This window comes from Dendroctonus ponderosae, unplaced genomic scaffold (assembly GCF_020466585.1).
Source record: "Dendroctonus ponderosae isolate FM_Combo_2020 unplaced genomic scaffold, Dpon_F_20191213v2 Dpon_F_20191213_2, whole genome shotgun sequence".
NCBI lineage: Eukaryota > Metazoa > Arthropoda > Insecta > Coleoptera > Curculionidae > Dendroctonus > Dendroctonus ponderosae.
Genome location: NW_026018165.1, coordinates 10,319,824 through 10,339,602, shown reverse-complemented (window position 1 = coordinate 10,339,602; position 19,779 = coordinate 10,319,824). Strand labels below are relative to the sequence as shown.

General features: G+C 30.8%; 1 protein-coding gene across 1 annotated transcript; it reads left to right on the top strand.

The window, feature by feature from the left end:
* LOC109538990 (sodium-independent sulfate anion transporter) lies at positions 1–17,419 on the top strand. Its single transcript, XM_019906487.2, is given in 12 exon segments — positions 1–201; positions 2,655–2,827; positions 8,113–8,277; positions 8,810–9,091; positions 9,204–9,424; positions 10,563–10,621; positions 10,623–10,699; positions 10,789–10,989; positions 13,714–14,016; positions 14,081–14,226; positions 15,182–15,353; positions 16,097–17,419. Coding segments are annotated over 12 exon segments (2,031 nt in total). The 5' UTR covers positions 1–157; the 3' UTR covers positions 16,285–17,419.
* The last annotated feature ends 2,360 nt before the right edge of the window (positions 17,420–19,779 follow it).

Genomic DNA, 19,779 nt, shown 5'->3' with positions numbered 1-19,779 from the left:
CGTGACTGGTACTAACAAAAGTCGAATCAGTTTTGAAGCGCACCTCAGTTCGTGGCGGTACTTTTTGAAAATAAAAACTTCTTTTATCTGCTGCTCGATTTAGTGATAGTGATCTGAGGAATCCGCAATAAATTGTGCTCGGAGAATAGCCATTAGAATGCCCGTAAATAGAGATCGAAGAAGCAATTCAGTTGCATTTGTGTAAGTACTTATCTATCTGTATATTTTTATATGTGAATTAACTTTTCCTTCGATGCCTTAAAAAGCACGCAACTTTCTCAATTGTATTTAAATTATTCTATTTTATCATCAATTCTGGCCGAATAATTTGGACCAAATGTAAGCTGGAGCTTACAGCAAATATTTGTTTAATTTGATGCGTAATCTATTTTCACGTCATTTTAGGCGATATACAAATTGTTTAATAAATTAATTCTGCATATAAAAAATCCGATTTTCTTATAAAGTTTTCGCACTGACATATACAAACAAAGTAATAATGGACTGGTTTCGAAGGATTTCCAAATTCAAGTATTCAAAGACATAAACCGTCGGAATAATCAAAAAGAAATTGAGGCCACAAAAAGAAGGGTAAAATAAGGTCAAGTTGAAATATGCTACTTAAAAAATTTCAGAACTTTTTGCTGACAAAAAATTATTCATCGACGCATTTTACACAAATCAATTAACCGCATATTTATCAACACATAACTGTGTTGAGTGCAAGATGTTCAATAGTAAATCGTTGGAAAACAGGTTTGACTTAATAATTAATTTAAATTGAAGTCAATCGAGCTTGTTTGTCGTTAATTCACTTACTAAACGTTCCCAAAGCTGCTATAAATTAAGTCAATCCTCAAAGCCATTGAGTAGCGGAACACATCGAACATTCCTGATTAATTTTTGTTGGCTTCACCCTGTATACTTACTTACTTTCGAATATCGCAGCAAATATTTTTCGCAAGTTTCAAGGACAAGGATATTTGTTTCGAAGACTTTTTTACAGGCATAATTGTTTTATTAATAATCAAACAGCAATATAGCAAAAATTAATCTGGCAGATTTACAACTAACAAACTTGTTTGGGAATAACAACTGGTGCGATTTATTAGAAAATTAAACACAACTACCTATACAATATACTACTATAAAGTACAGGTGAAGGACTTTTTTCTTTGCTGCCGCGGTTCGTTACGATTTGGACAATGAATCGGATTGATGATTGTCTTCTACTCCTCACATCAACTTTGAGCTTCATAGGATAACCGATATACTCCAGTTTTTCTTTAATGACCAGAACTTCTTTAATGAATAAGGAACGATCCCTGGGATTTATTTTTAGTTGCTTTATAATGGATGCATTTGCTTTGCTGCTGCAGTAATAGTTTAGCTAATATTGAAGGGAAGGTATTTTCATATTTTAGCTACTTTTGTGAATGGAGATATTTTCATTCCAATTGGTCTTCTGCCTTGCAAATGTCCTTTTCACTGCCTCCGCTATTCGTAACGCACGCACCAGTTAAATCTTATTCGTTTCTATGTGTGTTTGCCAACAGTCGCAAAACCTAAAACAGTACTCTCGCTTTATCGATGACCGTTAGAAAGCATTTACTTATATTGAGTTTTACGCGTGACTTTTTCTGAGTGGTATCGTCAACTTAACGCAAATTGGATATTTTTCTACGCCTGGTTAATTTTCTTCCCAACCATGATCCATCCACCACATTACAAGAAAAGAAAAAATGAGATTACATGTTTAACTCCTTTATCGATTTAAAAACTATTGGATAATTTATTATTTACTCGCATATAGGTTGTAGGAAACGCGTAAAGGTTTTTTTAAATTAAGACTAACAGATGTTCTTGCATACTAATGTATTTTCTTCTGAAAATATTTGTTTTGAGGACAGGAAGGATTTAAGTGTTCCTGAATCAGATTATTTTGCTTATATGGATATGGCTCGGTAATTGGAACAGTTCTTGTTGTTTCCGTCCTTTCGTAAAAAAAGTACTATTTAAGGCCTCCAGTTCAACTTGTTCATTCACAATTGGTTGATGATGTCAGCCCCTTTTTTCCTATTACTTGCCCTCAGCCTCTCCAATATCACGCCATCGGGTCCGGTGACTTTATTATTAAGCTTTTTGTATACGTCTTCTATTTTGCTGCGTAGGATGAGGATTTCTGTATATTCTTAGTCTGTTGATATGTAGATATTCTGTATTTTCAGGTTTATCGGTATTCTGTTGATTTGTTTCTGTTGTTCTTAGGATGTCGTGGAGACATTAACGGAAATAAATTGCAAATAGTTTCTCTCAATATTCCTGCGACTGATCAAGGTTTCAATGCATTTACAATCATTTTGCAAGTAAGATGAAAAATATAGCACTTCAAGAGCAACTCAAATCACCCTTAAATGCTTGTGACTCTCAGTAGAAAACTGGTCCAAGTATTTATTATTTTTACATAATGTTATTTGTATCTACATTTTTGTTTGTTTGTATGTATTAATGTATCAGCAGATGAAGACCAAGCGTTTTAATGAGACCCTTAATTATTTATTTTCCATACTTCTTTATATAAAATAAATCAAATAATCAGGTAAATTAATTTAAATATCTTCAAATATTAGAAGTTTCTTAATATTTGTTTGCAGTGATATCAATGAAACGCGAAGGAATTCAGCTGATCCTGGTGATAATCGTAGAGGATCAGAACCTTTCGCGTATGACAATCCAACGCTTGTAGCCTCATCAAGTAACTTGCATGATAACTTTAATGGATATATTGCTCAAAGGACTCACATGGCTGGCAGCAACAATTTTACAGGTAAGAATAGCGGTAAAATTCAGTTATAACTCCTAAATCATCAAGACTTTTAAAAATTTCAACGTTGGAAAGTAAAAAAATAGTTCGTTTGTTTGGCTTCGATTGCATCGAAATAAAAAAAATCAATTCCATTTCTAACAATTTTCATGTAGATTCTCTTTCGAATTATTAAAAAGTAAATGAAATCGAAATTTTCAAACATGTGTTTGATTCAGAATTTATTATTGTTAAAAGCACAAATGCAGTTTTTTTCTAGTCATTCAGTTTCAAAATCTACTTTATAAAATACTTCTATTGTACGTACACACACATTTCTTTTTCGCTTTTAAGTTATTTTATCTTAATAAGTGTTGTTTTTTAAACTCCAATCCGACGATTCCCTAAACTAATTAACTAAACATTACGTAAATTCTATTGGAAATTTTGATTCGATTCAAAGACGATTTTATTTCGCTTTCTGTTAATCTTGTGAATTTGGTAACGTTTTCTTTACGTGTAAAACTCAAACATCATCTCAGATGCTCAAACTATATCGGGATTGTAAGCGAAACTATTCAAAAAGTATACAAAATTGACTTCCTTAAAATAGGTTGATAAAAATTGTATGTTAACTTCATATTTGGGAGAAATCGTAAATACATGAATGATGGGAATCTAACACATTTAAAAAATTTAATAAAATAATTGAAGTCAGAAGTAGACAGTAGTATAAAAAGACATGAAATGTAAATGATCAGCATAGTCTCGCTTACAGCCGGTAATATTCAATGTTAATTTTCTATATTGTTCCGTATTAATTTCTATTCAAATATTCCACTATTGAACAACAACAGATTTTCGCGCCAAACTTTAATTGTCACCCTTTGTGATGAGGTGGGATGATTGCTTAAAAAATATTATCGAAAATCTTAAATATAGTTCTCCCAATTTATTGAAAACATTAAACGGTTAATTTATTTAAATGCAACGAAACAGAAGGGGAATATTTGATGACAAATAATTTATTTACAAAATGACGTCAAAGCTATTTCGCGTTCTGTGTTTTTCCTCTGTTCCAATCCTTCTTTCTTCCTTATCACCTTATGACTTGTATACAAAGATGAACATTTTTATACAACTCAAACGCATACATTGTGAAACAATTAATTGTTATAACTTACGTATCTGAATTATTCTGTCCATGTGTTTATAATAAAAAAAAAATCATAAAATGAGATAAGATGATTTGGAAGACTAGAAATTGCAAGTCTGATAATTATCATGGTCCCTTTAGGTTTTTTCATAATTAAGCACATTAATCGAGGTGTTGGATCTATTTCATTTTCTGTTCTACCCTGTATACATTCAAAGTTATCTAAAAATATATCTCAAAGAGATAAATCAAATCAACGCTTTGTTCTCGGAATATTACCTGTAGTTCAAAGCTATCTTCTGATAGCACTTTAGATTCAATGTTCAAGTTTTGCGAAATAATGTTTTTTTAAATGAAATTGTAAGGGTCAATTAGGTATTTACATATTTTGCCTTCATTGACTATTAACATGAATTAGATCTAATAAATATGACGGGCAGGGTAAGTGTAGACGATATATTTTCTTATTAATTCAGTGTTGGCGTTATCTAGCGAAAACAATTCATAAAAATTTGAGATTGTTACCTTTGCAAAAATGAATTTATAAGAACTTTGTAACTGTATACGGAAATTTCTCAATTAGTGAAAGACAATGGAAATTAACGCCGAGTAGTTATGCGAAAAATTCACCAAGTTTGCACAAGATTAATTTATGACTGTTAAATATTTGATTAGTTTGCCTCACATTGCATTGTAGTCTTTAAACGTTTCAAATGTCCATCTAATTATTATACTTACCATAAATTATAGATTTATTTTGTGCTATTATATTTACCGATTGCATACAACTATAAAATGTTGTTATTAACATTTTCTATTACTACCAGATTGGCATTGTTTATCGACAGTTAAGGTTTTTTGCTTCGACGCAAAACCCAATATAGAAGTAAATTAAATTAATTGCTCTTCATCCATTTATTTATGGCTGTATTTCTTAATAAACGCATTCTATTGTATAAGATTTACACGTTGTTTTACTAAAACACATTGCTCAGTGATTCACCGTAAAGTAGAGGAATTACTTCTGTTGAATAAATATTAAAACACTATAAGTTTAATTTATTTAACATAACAAAGACATAAATTAATATGCAATAAAGCACGTCTTAGCCAGATATTAAAAACATATTTTAAAGGAAAATAGTTTGAATCAATATTCGATGCTAGAGAATGTTTTTAAAATCTGCTTTTTACAGTTGGCTATTTTTTGATGATATACCCAAATTTCTACTTTTCTTCGTCATATTAACTTGATTCTACTTCGTTGCAAATACGTTCTTTCACGTAATTAAATCGGTGCACCTACAATTCATAAAATTGTTTTAGAGTGTACACTATTTATTAATTTATTTATGGATATGCGTTTATATACTAGGATATTTTTTATAAATTTTCAGTGCTTTGGCCTTGACCACACTTCTTTAAATTAAAAAATCCAACTGTACCATCTATTCACATAAAAAATCTCCTCTCGCAATTTCAATGGGTTTTTCCAAATCTTGCATGAAATCATTTGTATTGAGATACGCCTTTACGAACAGCATGAGCTCATCGGTAAAAACCAACTTAATCTACTCTACTCTACTCACCCTACTACTATTGATATATTTATTTTTTGTAAAATTAATTATTATTGACTATGTTTTTAACTTATTGGTTTAATATGTTTGTTGGACCTCGCTCCATTTTAATTTTGCATTTTTGCCGAAGAATTGTAATAAATAACAGAATTTTTTTCATTTATCTAGTGAGTAGGTAAAATATGTAGGACAAGCAAAGACATAAAAGGGGCAGGATTCTGTGTTGGAACGATACAAAACCATGCTAGATAAACAGGATTTAATCAAAAATTAATTTCACACTATACAGAATATTCAAACTTTATACGTCTATGCTCTTTAACGCCTTAAAAAAATAATACCTGAAACCGGAACATAGCTACATATTATCATAAATCCTATATAATATATAATAGTATTATTATTGAAGCCTCAAAAGAGGCAGCATATATTATCTATATATATATTTTAAACAACGCGAAAATTTGTCGCACTTAGATCATTTCAATGCGATTTTTGGCAATGATAGCTTATTAAAATTACTGTTAAGTAACCGCAAACTTTCGCTTATACAAAGTGTTTCATAATTTTGTGCAAATATTTTAAGGACATATTTTCAAGTTGATTTTAAGGATGTATGTATAGACTAGTAATGTATCCAAAGACTTTTTACAGGTTGAGTCTACCTTGCAAACATAGGTAATTAAACGACAAAACGAGAACTTTTCTCATTTCTCTTCCCAAGTGGAAATCAACAAATATCTATCTTATAAAGTCAGTGTAATAAAACTAGTCTTATCAGTGATGGCACGGATGTTTCCGGAAGGCGCCAAAGAATATTAATATATTTCTGATTCTTAAAGTATTAATGATTTGGGAAATTTGATAAATTAATTGTAGAAGCAAAATATTCTTCTTTCGTTCGAATTAGTTGATAAAGAAAGCAAATGGAAAGTTATTAAGGATATAATATATATTTATATAAATATAAATATTTTTCCTCTCAATGAATTAATTAAGTATGTCAATTATACGATAAACGTAAAACTCGAGCTTTTTATGTGGTTCCAATTAGCTGACGCATAATGTAGTTATAAATTTGAAATGGTGCTTTTGCAAAGTTTAAATACTTAAGCCAAAAGTTGCTTTCTTCGTTTATTTTGAAAATTATTAATACAATTTTTAGAGGAGTTTAAAACTAAAAACAATTATTGGTAGGAACCACATCAAAACAATGATCTAAACGCTTCTTGTAGACGTTTGCACACTATGCGTAACACCACTGCATGTGTAAAACATAAAACATAACGACATAAAATAACATAAATAACCCGAAAAATAGTTAGGAAAAACACTTTAGGATTTATATAATTTACAGAAAATAAGCAAAAGTCAATGCCAATCTGGTTACCCTAAGCGGTTGTTTTGATATACTTATTGAAAATTTTATACCACTATTTCTTACACGTTTCTTCTACTGGTTTGAAAATTATTTTCAAACATTTCAATATGCCAACACGACGATAAAGTCTACATTTGCCCTGAAAATATTCTGCTTAAAAATGATTGTAATTGAACTCATGACCCATTCGATAATCGAACAAATAAATTTAACTAAAGATTACAGAAAATCATGAAGCAGACTGAAGTCATGTGCAGTTACAATTTTTCCAGTGCACTAAATGTACTTTACTGAATAATATGTGTTACTGTGTGAGTGATAAAGTGAAGGATGTTTCCACAGTCTTCAAGGCATGGTTATGAAGGTATTAATGCAATTATAACTTATATGTTAGTTGAATGTATTTACTTATTTTATATATAAAACAATAATGTGTATTATAAATCGACAATGTTGTGTCCTCACTAATTCATTCGTGGATTTTTATCATTCGCATATAGAATCTGAAATCTTGAAGATAAGATACAAGGTGGGTAAGTTAACAATTGACAGTTCTTCACATCTGATAATCAAAAAACTTTTAAACACCCGTGCTTTTATCGTCGAATATTAATCTGCAAATGCTGGATGATTCATTACAAAAATATTCTTGTTTTATATCCATTTGTTTGCAGCAATGGTAACATTTGATTAACAGGTAAATAGACTTCTCGCAGAGAACTTTGCTTTGCAATATTGAGGCTTTCCAAACGCATCAAATAAGTGCGGTGGAGCTTTTGAAGTCAATCAGTTCTTACTATTTAAAGGTTCTTTACACCAATCGATCATAATGTATCACTTTTGAATATTTGAACCCGAATATTGTATATGATTGCTGTGGTAAAAGATGTTTTAATATGTTATTTTAGCATATTTCTTTTAGTTTTTGCTTTTTAAACTTCCAGGTGTTACAGCGTGAAACTTTATCGATATGATTATGAGCCTACTGAAAGCTAACAAATAATCGGGACTAATTTTTACAACCGAAATAATTTATTTCATTCAACTAATAACTTGCTGACTTGCAGCTAATTTTGAATTATCATTAGCAAGAAAGCAATCATGTAATACATTAATTGTATTAACGCAAATACTATATTTACTTACTTTTTTTTAGTTAATTAACTTCTTAATGGTTTTTTACTTGTTTCAGAGATAGACGATACTCATCCATCTCATACACCGTACTCGCACAAAATAAAAGCAGTTTGCTCTCTGGCAAAGAAGAAACTGAACGGAGTATGGACAAAGAAAACGTTATACAAAAGATTCCCAATCTTAAGATGGATACCTCCATACAAGACAGACGATGCTATAGGTTAGTAATATGGAATTAGGAAAACTACTAAAGGCTATTTATCAATTTATCCTTTATCAGCTTTTTTCGGGACCGTTTCTTTACAATTTTCGTCAATTTATTAATTGTTTTCTTCCCAATTTTTAGATGAGTTGCTTAATTACTTGACTATATCCCACACGCACTTTAGTTCTTCGATAAAGTCTCGGTACCGTGGGCATATCTTTTGTTTTGTTATTTTGTTGCTTTTCTCTGATTATTTTCTTTTTCTAATCTGATTAAAAAATGCTTTTGTATTTACTAATGGTAATGCGCTTTATTGGGACTTGATGATCTTGTGTTTACATTTTGCATCCATAATCACGTTATGAAATTGTTTCTTTTTGAAGTCTCTACGTGTTTTTGTTGCTTTCCGTCGGATTAACTCAATGCTCTTTCATATCTTACGATTGGTTTTTTATTCAAATTTGAAAAACAATTACTGTGATAATCGCAGTTAATAACAGTCACATTTTAAAAACATGTTATTTAATCAAAATGTTTGTACTTTTAGGAGATCTTTTGGCTGGCGTCACCGTTGGTCTCACAGTGATACCTCAAGCTCTAGCTTATGCAAATATAGCTGGTTTACCCACGCAATATGGTCTTTATGGTTCTTTTCTGGGTTGCTTACTTTATATATTTCTGGGAAGCTGTAAGGATGTTCCTGTAGGACCGACCGCCGTGGCAGCTTTGTTAACATTCCAATCATTAGGAGGAAAAGGAATCGAACATGCAATCCTGTTATGTTTTTTAACTGGTGTTGTTCAGATATTGATGGGATTATTTGGATTAGGTAAGTTTTGATAGCCAGATAATTACGGAACGTTTCAACAAGTTAGTTTCACATACCCAAAGATTCATTTGGAGAAGGTAGATAATTGGACTTCCATTGATGAATTTTGTAGGTTTTTTGATTGACTTTGTATCTGGACCGGTATCCTCAGGGTTTACATCTGCGGCTGCACTCATTATTGTTACATCGCAAATGAAAGATCTTCTGGGGATTGAAGCGTCAGGAAACACGTTTGTGGATACGTGGAAGAGTCTGTTCCATGATATCCATCATGTTCGGCTGTGGGACACTATTTTAGGAGTTATATGCATTGTCATATTGTTATTATTGAGGGTGAGTCATAATGGATACCAAAAACCTACGTGCTCCATATACAAAATGTTGATTAAAAACAGGGGCAGGGTTTGAAGACACCAGATTTTTTATACTGTCTGCTATTATGCGACACTGAACGGGTCTTAATTGATGTGTTTGTTCCGTTTTTCAGCAGAGTTTTCGACCACTTCAGGTTTATGTTTCGATTATAATAATAAGAATAACTGCGATTTTTTTTGTACGAAAAAGTCGTTTTGAAATCGGTTTCGTTCGGAAAAAACGAAACTCATGTAATTGATGAGTTTAGGCGACCATGTGTCTGCTCAATTCCACTTCTATCCATATAGTTTTGTCTGTTTCAATAATGTTGTTCTTATATCAATGCCTTGAAACCTCATGCGTCTATTTATCATACCTCAAAGCAATTACACAAGAAACTAATTGGCAATTATTTAAGCTGTTAGTTATAACAATGGAGCAATAATGGTAGTATCGATTTCCAGCCAAATGTTGATTAAAAATTGGGATTGTTAATTCGCAATGACTCAGTCATTACGAATTACAAATACAGTTTTATTGTTTCAGACGCGCAAATTAGGAAAATTATTCTCTTTTGAGCCAAATATAACTATTTGCATATTTATGTTTCAATAAGATTTTATTTTCTTTCTCTTAAAAGCGATTTCTATTATTACTGCTTAGAATTGAACCGTCGTTTAATAAAGAGTGTATTACTTGTTATACTTCATAATGAAAATTTCACTTGAACCGCAAATATTCACATTTGCGAGCTTAAGAGATCATTTCAAAATGCTCACCTTGCAAAAAAACTAGACAAAACTTATTTTAAGGAAATGTTATGTTCCTAATTTATTAATTTTGTGTATCAAAACAACTTTTTTTTAAGGAAAGTCTAGCAAGAAAATCAAATTTCATTTTAGCACCATTTATTCCAGATAATATTTGGTACTATCCCAATATTGATTGTTGGTTCAAATTGCGTTAATAAGAAGACAAAGTCTATCCAATTAGTATTGAGTTAAGCAAATAATGTGACTGTTTATTTTCAAGGAAAATGTTCAGCAATATGAAATGCTATACATTTAGTATGGTTGCATAATAAACACTAATTTAATTCAAGATATAACTTTTTTAGATGGTGGCCCAAATAAACATAGGAAGAACCGAAGCACCCACCAAGTCTGACCGGATCATTATGGGTGTTCGGTACATCCCGAAATGCAATTCTAGTGGCTCTGTGCGGAATAATTGGATACATGTTTTGCCGAAATGGTGAGTCTTAGAACATTTCCAGACCGATATTCTTGAAAATCGTCTTGACGGCAATCAGAGGGTCTCAAGTTTCAATTTTGCATACGCAGGTGAGCCACCATTTCTTGTAATTGGAACCGTACCACAAGGATTGCCTGATTTCAAACTACCTCCATTTGGATTCTCCAAGGAAATCAATGGTACCACCGTTGTAACTACGTTTGTCCAAATGATTTCAGACTTAGGAAGCGGAATAATTGTAGTGCCGTTAGTGGGAATTTTGGAAAATATTTCGATTTGCAAAGCTTTTGGTAAGTGTTGTTATATAAAACCTGCATAGTCCTTAACAGGACAATTGCTACTCTCATCAAAAACATTAGATTCACTTCATCGCGTTTTAAGAAACGTCATTATAACTTTTACTTTTTTACTTTTTTACTACGTTTTCTTTTACTAGACAACCAATGAGATTAGTAAAAACTGTTGTCGATTACATGCAGTCATGTACTACAGCCTTATATATGTTTTTGTATTTTATAAACTAGTCGACATAATTTAATTCCAAAGGAAAAGTAACGCAAGACGCTAAAACTTATCAATTCGTGTTTCATCATTTCAAAGTGTTTATCTGATCTGTGACTACAATATTGGGCAAATTTACAAATGCAAAAAAGCACAAAAAACATTTGATTGGAATGACCTCAACAGTTAAAAGCTTTCAACGTTACAATCCGAAGTCACTGCAGACGAAAGACTTTTTCGATTTTAAGGAAGTATTTAAGTGCAACGCATTTAATCAAAGTCGATACAGAATATTTTACAACGAGCTGAAGGAATGCGTTAGAAGGGTGGAAACCAGTAAATGCATTAAAAAACTTGAAAACGTGCGGAAAATACACTTTCTGCAGGAGTTAGAAACAATACTTTTTAAATAAAAAATAATAGCGAAGAAAGAAGCAAATAAGAAAAAATCACAAACTGAGGTTGCAAGTTACTGTTCTGCAAAGCGGGATTTGCATGATCGGTTGAAAATGATGAAGTGGTCGCCCAGCTCAGAACTCGTTTGCAACAAAAACGTTTTATTTTTGCTTTCGCAAATTTTCAAGGAATTTTTCAGCTAACATAGCTGATTTGGGTCTTCCTAAGCGTTTGTAATTTCTTTTCCTGTGTCGACAATAAATGCAGACGAGGAGCGCCTGAAACCATGGTCTGTGAAGACATTATTTCGCAATTGCTAATCTCTGGGCCCTGAGGAGTACCATTTTATTTTATTTTTATATATTTAATTTCAAAATAGCTATGTGGAGTGATTGGAGGTTGAAAGTTCGCAATTTTCCGCACAATGGAAATCCATTTCCTGTTTACTTCTTGTGATATTGCAAACGAGCTTGCAGGAAGTTTTTGTCTCTGTTGTTTTAAATATTATTACGTTTCTTTTGTCATCAATTTAATTAACAATTATTTGAATGAGTTTGCACCACCACAAGACCCGGCCACAGCAAACATTGTATGTTTCATATGGCTACTATAAATTTCTTTCAAAAAGTCTTCTGCAATTTTTTTCGCCAAGATTCAACCGCTCTTTTCTTAAAAGGGCCGCCACTCTAAAAAAATTCCTTATGTCAATAGTTTGCTTTATTTCCAGTAAACTTTTCATTATTTTATCATCGAATAACGTGGCCAAAGAGTATTGGCTTTAAGAGGTTTTCTGAGGTCGGAAAATTAGGTTAAAAATATTTATGCTGTGAAAGTTTTTGTTCAATTGTTGTACACCAGCTTATGAAATGTAGGTACATTCGATTTTCATACGTAGATTTTGGTTTAAAAGTTAAAAAAACCCTATCTTGCGACGTAGCTATCCAGCGACTTGTAATATTGAATTTGGCAGGTTCTTCACGAAAGAATTTTTGAGATACAGATTTTTAAGCTTTGAGAGAGCCTTAAAAAGCCCCCAAAACATATTCCTGCCCTAAAAAAAAGCTGTCTAGACCCTCTAACCACCAAAAATTATTTTATAAATGAAAAGAAAGTATTCAGTTAATTATAATTGTTTTTGAAATTTTAAACCTTAAACGTTAACGGCCTCCTAAATTTTTTTGTTCTTTCTTCTAGATTCTTATGTTAATCATTTCTAGTGAAGCCTGATTATAAAATAACATAACTCGATACGCCATATTTAACAAAAATCCAATATACGAATTACAATGTTAAATAATTAAACGATTTTTCATTTTTATGTTGGTTCTTTTGCAGGTACGTTTTTGGCTCCAACACTTATCAGAAAAATATATGTCCGGAAACTCTTTTCGATAGCTTTTGAGAAATTCATACCCTGACTTAAAGTTCCCGTTTTTTTTTTAATTTTTGAACACTTTTCTTAAGAATCTAACGATTTCTAATGAATCCTAATTAGTGGAAGTCCTCTAGACGGACTTTCAAATTATTGATGATTTCAACGGTTCCTATTTTAAACCTCAAAAGTCGGCTAAATTTAGACATGTTTCTTCTATATCTTGACGATCTGGAATTTCTGCTATTACTTAATTGACAAAAAATAGCTCTTAAGACGTCGTTAAAATTATAGCAACTAATGATATTTTTTCAAGCACCTGAGAAATATGAGATTTTTAAACTACAAGGGCTTGTAGAAGCCTTATCATAAATTATACCTTATACCGAGTTTCAGTTTTAATATTGAAAGACTAATGAAAATTCTATTGTTTTGGTGGTAGCGTTATTAAGAGGCAACAGTTCATATGGTTTTTTACACTAGTTTTCGAGACTTTCGGATTTTATTGCATTTATTTTAAGTGAAATACTAATTGAACCCAAATTCTTCATTGTTCGCCTGGTCAAATGTGTTGAATTCAAATTAAACTACCAAACTCAAATGATCCTGCGTCGAATTTTATGTTGAGGAACTAAAGCTTAAAATGATTAAATGTAATCTACTTCCAGCTATCCAGTTCTTGTCGTTTGGTTTAACCCAGGAGCACATCTGAAAAAACAGTGTCTAATTAGCGATTTTTTTTCAGCAAACGGAAAGCCAATTGACCCAACACAGGAATTGATAGCAATTGGCACAGCCAATCTTTTGAACTCGTTTGTACAAAGTTTTCCTGGAACTGGATCGCTTTCCAGAAGCGCCGTAAATAATGCCAGTGGCGTGAGGACGCCTCTAGGCGGGCTCTATACTGGAGTACTTGTAATTTTGGCTCTTCTCTTCTTCACCCCCTACTTTTACTACATTCCCAAAGCAACATTGGCTGCAGTAATAATAGCAGCTGTTGTATTTATGGTGGAAGTTAAAGTTGTTAAGCCAATGTGGCGCTCAAAGAGTAAGTAAACATTTTCAAGGGCGCTAAAATTAGCGCTAATGTTAATAATTTGTATCTATTTTAGAAAGCGATTTCTTCTTGGGGATTGTCACATTCGTGTCCTGTTTAGTTCTACCTCTGGAGCAAGGTATTCTAATTGGTATTGGAATTAATTTGGTTTACGTACTATATCACGCAGCTAGGCCGAAGATCAGTGTCGAAAAACTATTTGTAAGTATGAATAATTACACTCATTCTGTTTAAAACCCTAAACGCAGTCAAAAGTTGATGTTATCAAAGTATTTTTCCAACGATTTATATTTGAATACACAATGAATATTTGCTTATCGTCTGTAAAATGAACAAGTAATTCGTTATTTTGCATTTATTGCAATATACATACATCTGAAATAAATATGAATATCGATAACAGCAATGGATAATAAATATTCAAAAATATTTGAAGAGCCTTAAAAACATAATGAAGCTACGCAGATTTTGCTGGTTTTTCTCGATCTTCATGAGTAACATCTTTATTATATAGATAGTTTTTTTTGGCTTGATACAGTAGAATTTAAAATTATATATCTAACTTTAAGTCAAAATAAACATAAATGTTTCTTGTTACACATCATAATCGGTTGAAAAAGACTGTGGAATTCGAGTTTTAAAACTTGGCAAAATAATCGTACAGTCATAATTTCAATATGAACACAAACCGAATTAAAAGTGTGGTTTAATTTTTTCCGTAACTTTTAATCAATCATGGGGCTTATCAATATTTTTGATATTCGTTTATTTGTGTTAAATTCTGACGTCAGAATCGGTAGCTTTCTTTTACAATATTTGCCAAAATAGTGCAAACTATATTTCACTTACGTTTCAATACGATTAACTATTATGAAATTTCTATCTGCAAGTAAGTGGAAAATTGACTGAAATTACATCAAAGGTCATTTGACTTTTTCCAATTTCGTAAATATTTATTTAAGAGAGTAGATTCAATGGTGCAGAAAATTTTCTTAGTCAAATTCAAGTGTTACAGATTTTCAATCTAAAGCTATAAAAAGTTATGCAAATCTATTGAATTATGATGATAAATGATTGCAAAATTTTCTATGGCTAATTTATGTGATAATTGAAGCAAACTTTCTAATTTTCTGACTTAAATCGCATTTTCTTATAGTCACGAGGAGGAACTGAGTATTTGCTGCTAACTCCCGATCGATGCTTGATATTCCCATCAACAGACTATGTTCGTAATTTGGTGACCAAACACTCAATTCGTCAGGGTATTCCAGTAGTAATTGATTGTTCACATATTTATGGTGCTGACTATACAGCTGCTACAGTCATAGGTAACTATTAAACAAATCCATCGCTTATTATTAAATATTTTAATCTCTTTGCCTTCACAGTTAGAAATTTTAAAATAATTCATAAATTTTATGAAATACCACTCTTCAAATACTGGATTTTATATAAAAGCGAGTTTTCATTATGCATGATGATGCTTAGCTTGGGGCTTGAGTAATAAGTACTAGTTTCTGAGTTAGAAGGAAGATATTGTTTTAGGACATGCAAGAGAACTGCTCGGAATATTAGTAGCTGCAAGAAAACATTCGGCGAATGTTCAAAGTACTGGTTTTATTTTGAAAATGCAAGTTTCAAGTGGGTTAACTCACATCAAAACTCACGCTTATAAAGCTCTAAAAAATTCATACAATACCGAAGAGTCGATGTCAAGTAAAGCAATTTTTCTTCAATTGAATATTCAGGATCCTTTGAACGAATAAAAGTTTTCTTTGAAATATATTTTTCGTAGAACCATATTAATTCCAGAAATCTTAATTTCTAAAAATCTAACAATCAGTCGCAATCTTACATGTCGAATAACGTGAATTACCCTCCATATTTCTATGCAAAAAACCGTACCAAGGCGAACTTGAATTCTAATTTAAACATTTCTTTAACAAAACTAATGCTCTTTAAACAATAATTAATTTTAATAATAATTAATGCAAGTAATGAAAACTTTTCCAATTTTAAATATTTTTCTGGTTGTTCATTGCCATACTTTGATATGATTTTTTATTTTCAGAAAGTATTACTTCAGATTTTGCGTCAAGAGATCAACCACTTCTGTTCTACAATCTGAAACCTTCGGTGAGTTCTGTTTTCGAAGGACTTAGCCCGAAGGATTTTGTGGTTTTCTATAATCACGATGAAGTTGACGAATTATTGAAGAACCGATCCTGCATTAAGAAACAAATGGAAATAATGGATTAATGATTTGACTATTAAATTTATTATAGTCGGAACTATTCAATGCAATCCTTAGTAGCGTAAAATGTTGGAAAAGAAGCACATTTTGAAAGTTTCTAATAAAGTAAAGTGTTACTAAATATTATTTGTAAGTGAAGAATCGCAACAACAAAAAAATTAGAAGTAGAAAACAGTTATTTATTACTACAATAATATCTAATAAGGACATCTTTAAACGTTGAATTTTCGTTACACATTCATAGTATACAGGGTGTAGCAGTATATACATAATTTTATAATCGATAGATTTTAAATCGGGTGCTGGGGAAGACAAAATATAGATCCGTAAGCACTTCAGTATCAAACTACAGGCCGTTGAAGCTGCATAAAAGTTTTGGTTGCATAGTTCTAAATATGTTTTACGAGTTTTATGAGAGCTTCTGCACAAAATTATATAAGCCAAATTTCTGAATAAAATTAACATTTTTCGTTAAAAGTCCGATAAAAATCATTTAAGAAGATTAATAGTTTTATCAATTTCACGAATCATCCTTCTCTTCTTGTTCACACAGTGGCAGAATCACATTCTTTCGCTAAATAAGATAAACTAGTTAATTTTGGAAAGGAGTTCAGAGGAAGTAAGTTATTTCGAAACATGCGAGTATGAACATTTTCTTTTAAAAGGCTATGAAAAATATTGCGTTCACGACTAATCTCATTTAAAATAAGAACCGTTTTTAATAGTTCCTTAACTTAATAGAACACATTTTTATGCCCGTTTTATTAACGTTTTTCTACGAATAGTTTGTTTCGCATTTTTGACGTTTTTTCTAGGCAAAAGTAAATCTAGGCAAAAGGTCTAGGCAAAAGTAAAAATTTTTTCATTCGGTTTATAGCTCAGCAAGAATCTATTTTAAGTGTATCGATTATAAACCAAATGTTTGGGTATGTTTCTCGGATCGGATAAGATCACACTTATTATAACATATATTATTTTAATTGTTTCCTTATCTTAATCATTTTATAATTACGATTATTGTGTTTTTTAGTGCTTATTTATATTTTTAAATATTCAATGATCTGTGATATTGGGGTTTACAGCCTCGTTTAAGATAGATATTTTTATCAGTAGTTGATCAATAGAACATTGTAAATAGAGGATTATAGAGTTTTATTTTACAGTATTTCCATACCATATTACTTATTTCACTCTATCCCGAATATAGATTTAAAAAAAAAGATGAAAATGTGCACAAGAGAAGTTCATCGTCTGACATATTGCTTTGCGAAAAATGGTTCCACAATATCGTTAGATCGTTCTCAAATTAGTAATGTATTTTTCTTATTTTTAAGTTTTTTGAAAAAAATATATCAACGTAAAAGAAAACAGATTATCATCGAAATTCTTGCTTGGAAAGTGATAATAACTAAAATTTTAAATGGAGAAGAAAGTAAAAAGTAAATTAAACATTGAAAAATATTAACATTTAAAAGCAAAAAAAGTAGAAGAGCAAAGGAATCCAATTTATGCCAGAAATTAAATCTTTATACACAGCGGTGAATGCGTTAAGATTTTCCATACCAATTATTTAAATGTAGTACAGGTCAGGTATTGTCTATTTGATTTCGTCATCTAACTCATCTAGATTACATGCTCTACTAAGACCGGGATCCGAAAGAAGACAAATTCAAAACATATTTTGCTTACACCAAAAAAACTGGAGAGTTTTGAATTTTTTATATAAAAATATTTACAAATTTAAAAGTGTAATAATGATTTCCAAGCTCTATATAAAGCGTTTTGGGATAAAGTACATGAAACTGCCTCGTTGAGCTACTTGCCCCAAACATTTGTTCTTAGAACCATTTATTATAGGATTTTATGCAGCATTGAAAGGAAAAGCTTTGCCTTATTTAACTGGCCTTGTAATTACACCATTGATAAAAATGTATTTTATACTTATAATAGCATTCATGCTTTTTAGCGAATTACTTCAATAAAAACTGACGACAAAAAATTTAAATATTTTAATCGCTGGGAAACAACAATTGATTTACTCTACAAAAATAGGTAAAATATACATTTAATATCCATAAAATAGTTATCAAACTATTTAAGCAACTGGTGCAAATTACGCATATGAATCAGCAACAATATCGATTGGAAATAATATAGAAATATTACAATAGATTAATGAGAATCAAATACGTTCATAAAAAGTGTGCATTTTGCATTTATTTTCAGTGCATTAACAACTATCGGTTTAGGGTATTTGTCTAGAGATAATTCAGGCAAAGTAATCCAATAATCCTTAAAGGCAGTTGCGATTATAATAAATGTATATAATTTTTACAAGTATTAATCGCGTACCTTAAAATATTAAAAATTTAATTAATTAAAAAACATTTTTATAGAAACAACTACGTCTTATTTGTTTTCTGTTCAGAGTGATTCTTGAACATTAGTTCCCTATCTAGGTGTAGGCCAAAAGATTCAATCATGTTGAATATCTGTAATATACCCTCATAGAAGGAAATATCTCTAAAACCTCTAAAAGCCACCCGGTTTCTCAATATTTATTACTTATTAGCGACTTTTTAGTTTATCGCAGCTTTTCTGCTGCAGCCTTTTAAGTTTATTTGTAACTTTGATGTTTAATGAATACACATTACCAAAAAAATAATATATTTTAATAATTGCTACAAAATTGTACCTAAAAATCTAAAATCTTACAAATATTATGACATTAGGGACCACCAAGTAGATAATCAAAAATAAATCTTTAAATATGTATCCTTTAGATGATTACCCAATTTAAAAATCTTACTCTAATATTTTCCTATACTTTTGAAACCAAAGCGACATCAATTAAACTCAATAAATCTGCATCATTTAAAACTTTTAACACATAGATGTTTTTTAGAGATTTTTATGTTAAAATATTACTAATATACTAATTGAGTTTCCCAATATGAAACATTATAATGAAGCATGCCGATCAAGAAATGCACAATATATTCGTTTCTTTTAAGGTGTTAATTCCACTATCTAATTAGGAGTAATAAAAAATACGACAAATACCATGAGAATAATTTATGTATAGGAAGAGAATCAAATCGGTTGCTTTGTTTTAGCAGAACATGAATAATTGGATTAGAACTTTTAGGTGATTGAAAATTTTAATATAATAGCTTTTATTATTTCTTTCCCATGATTTTTTCATTCGTCATAGGAATTCTACACAATATCATTTAATTTAAATTGAGAATGACTAACATTTAACAGAAATCTGGGTAAAATGGTCTGGTAACTCATTGGGAGTTTTTCATCAACATGTACATAATTCCAAGGATACGGTAATTTCTATTATTCGTGTTAAACGTTTTTACTTAAATCTAATTTGCATTCGACAGTTGCAAAATTCTAATAAAGGAAATAATATACAATTGAACGAAAAAAGCAGATGAAAAAAGCCAGTTTCGCCATTTTATTCAACGCCTTCCACTTTCAGATTATTG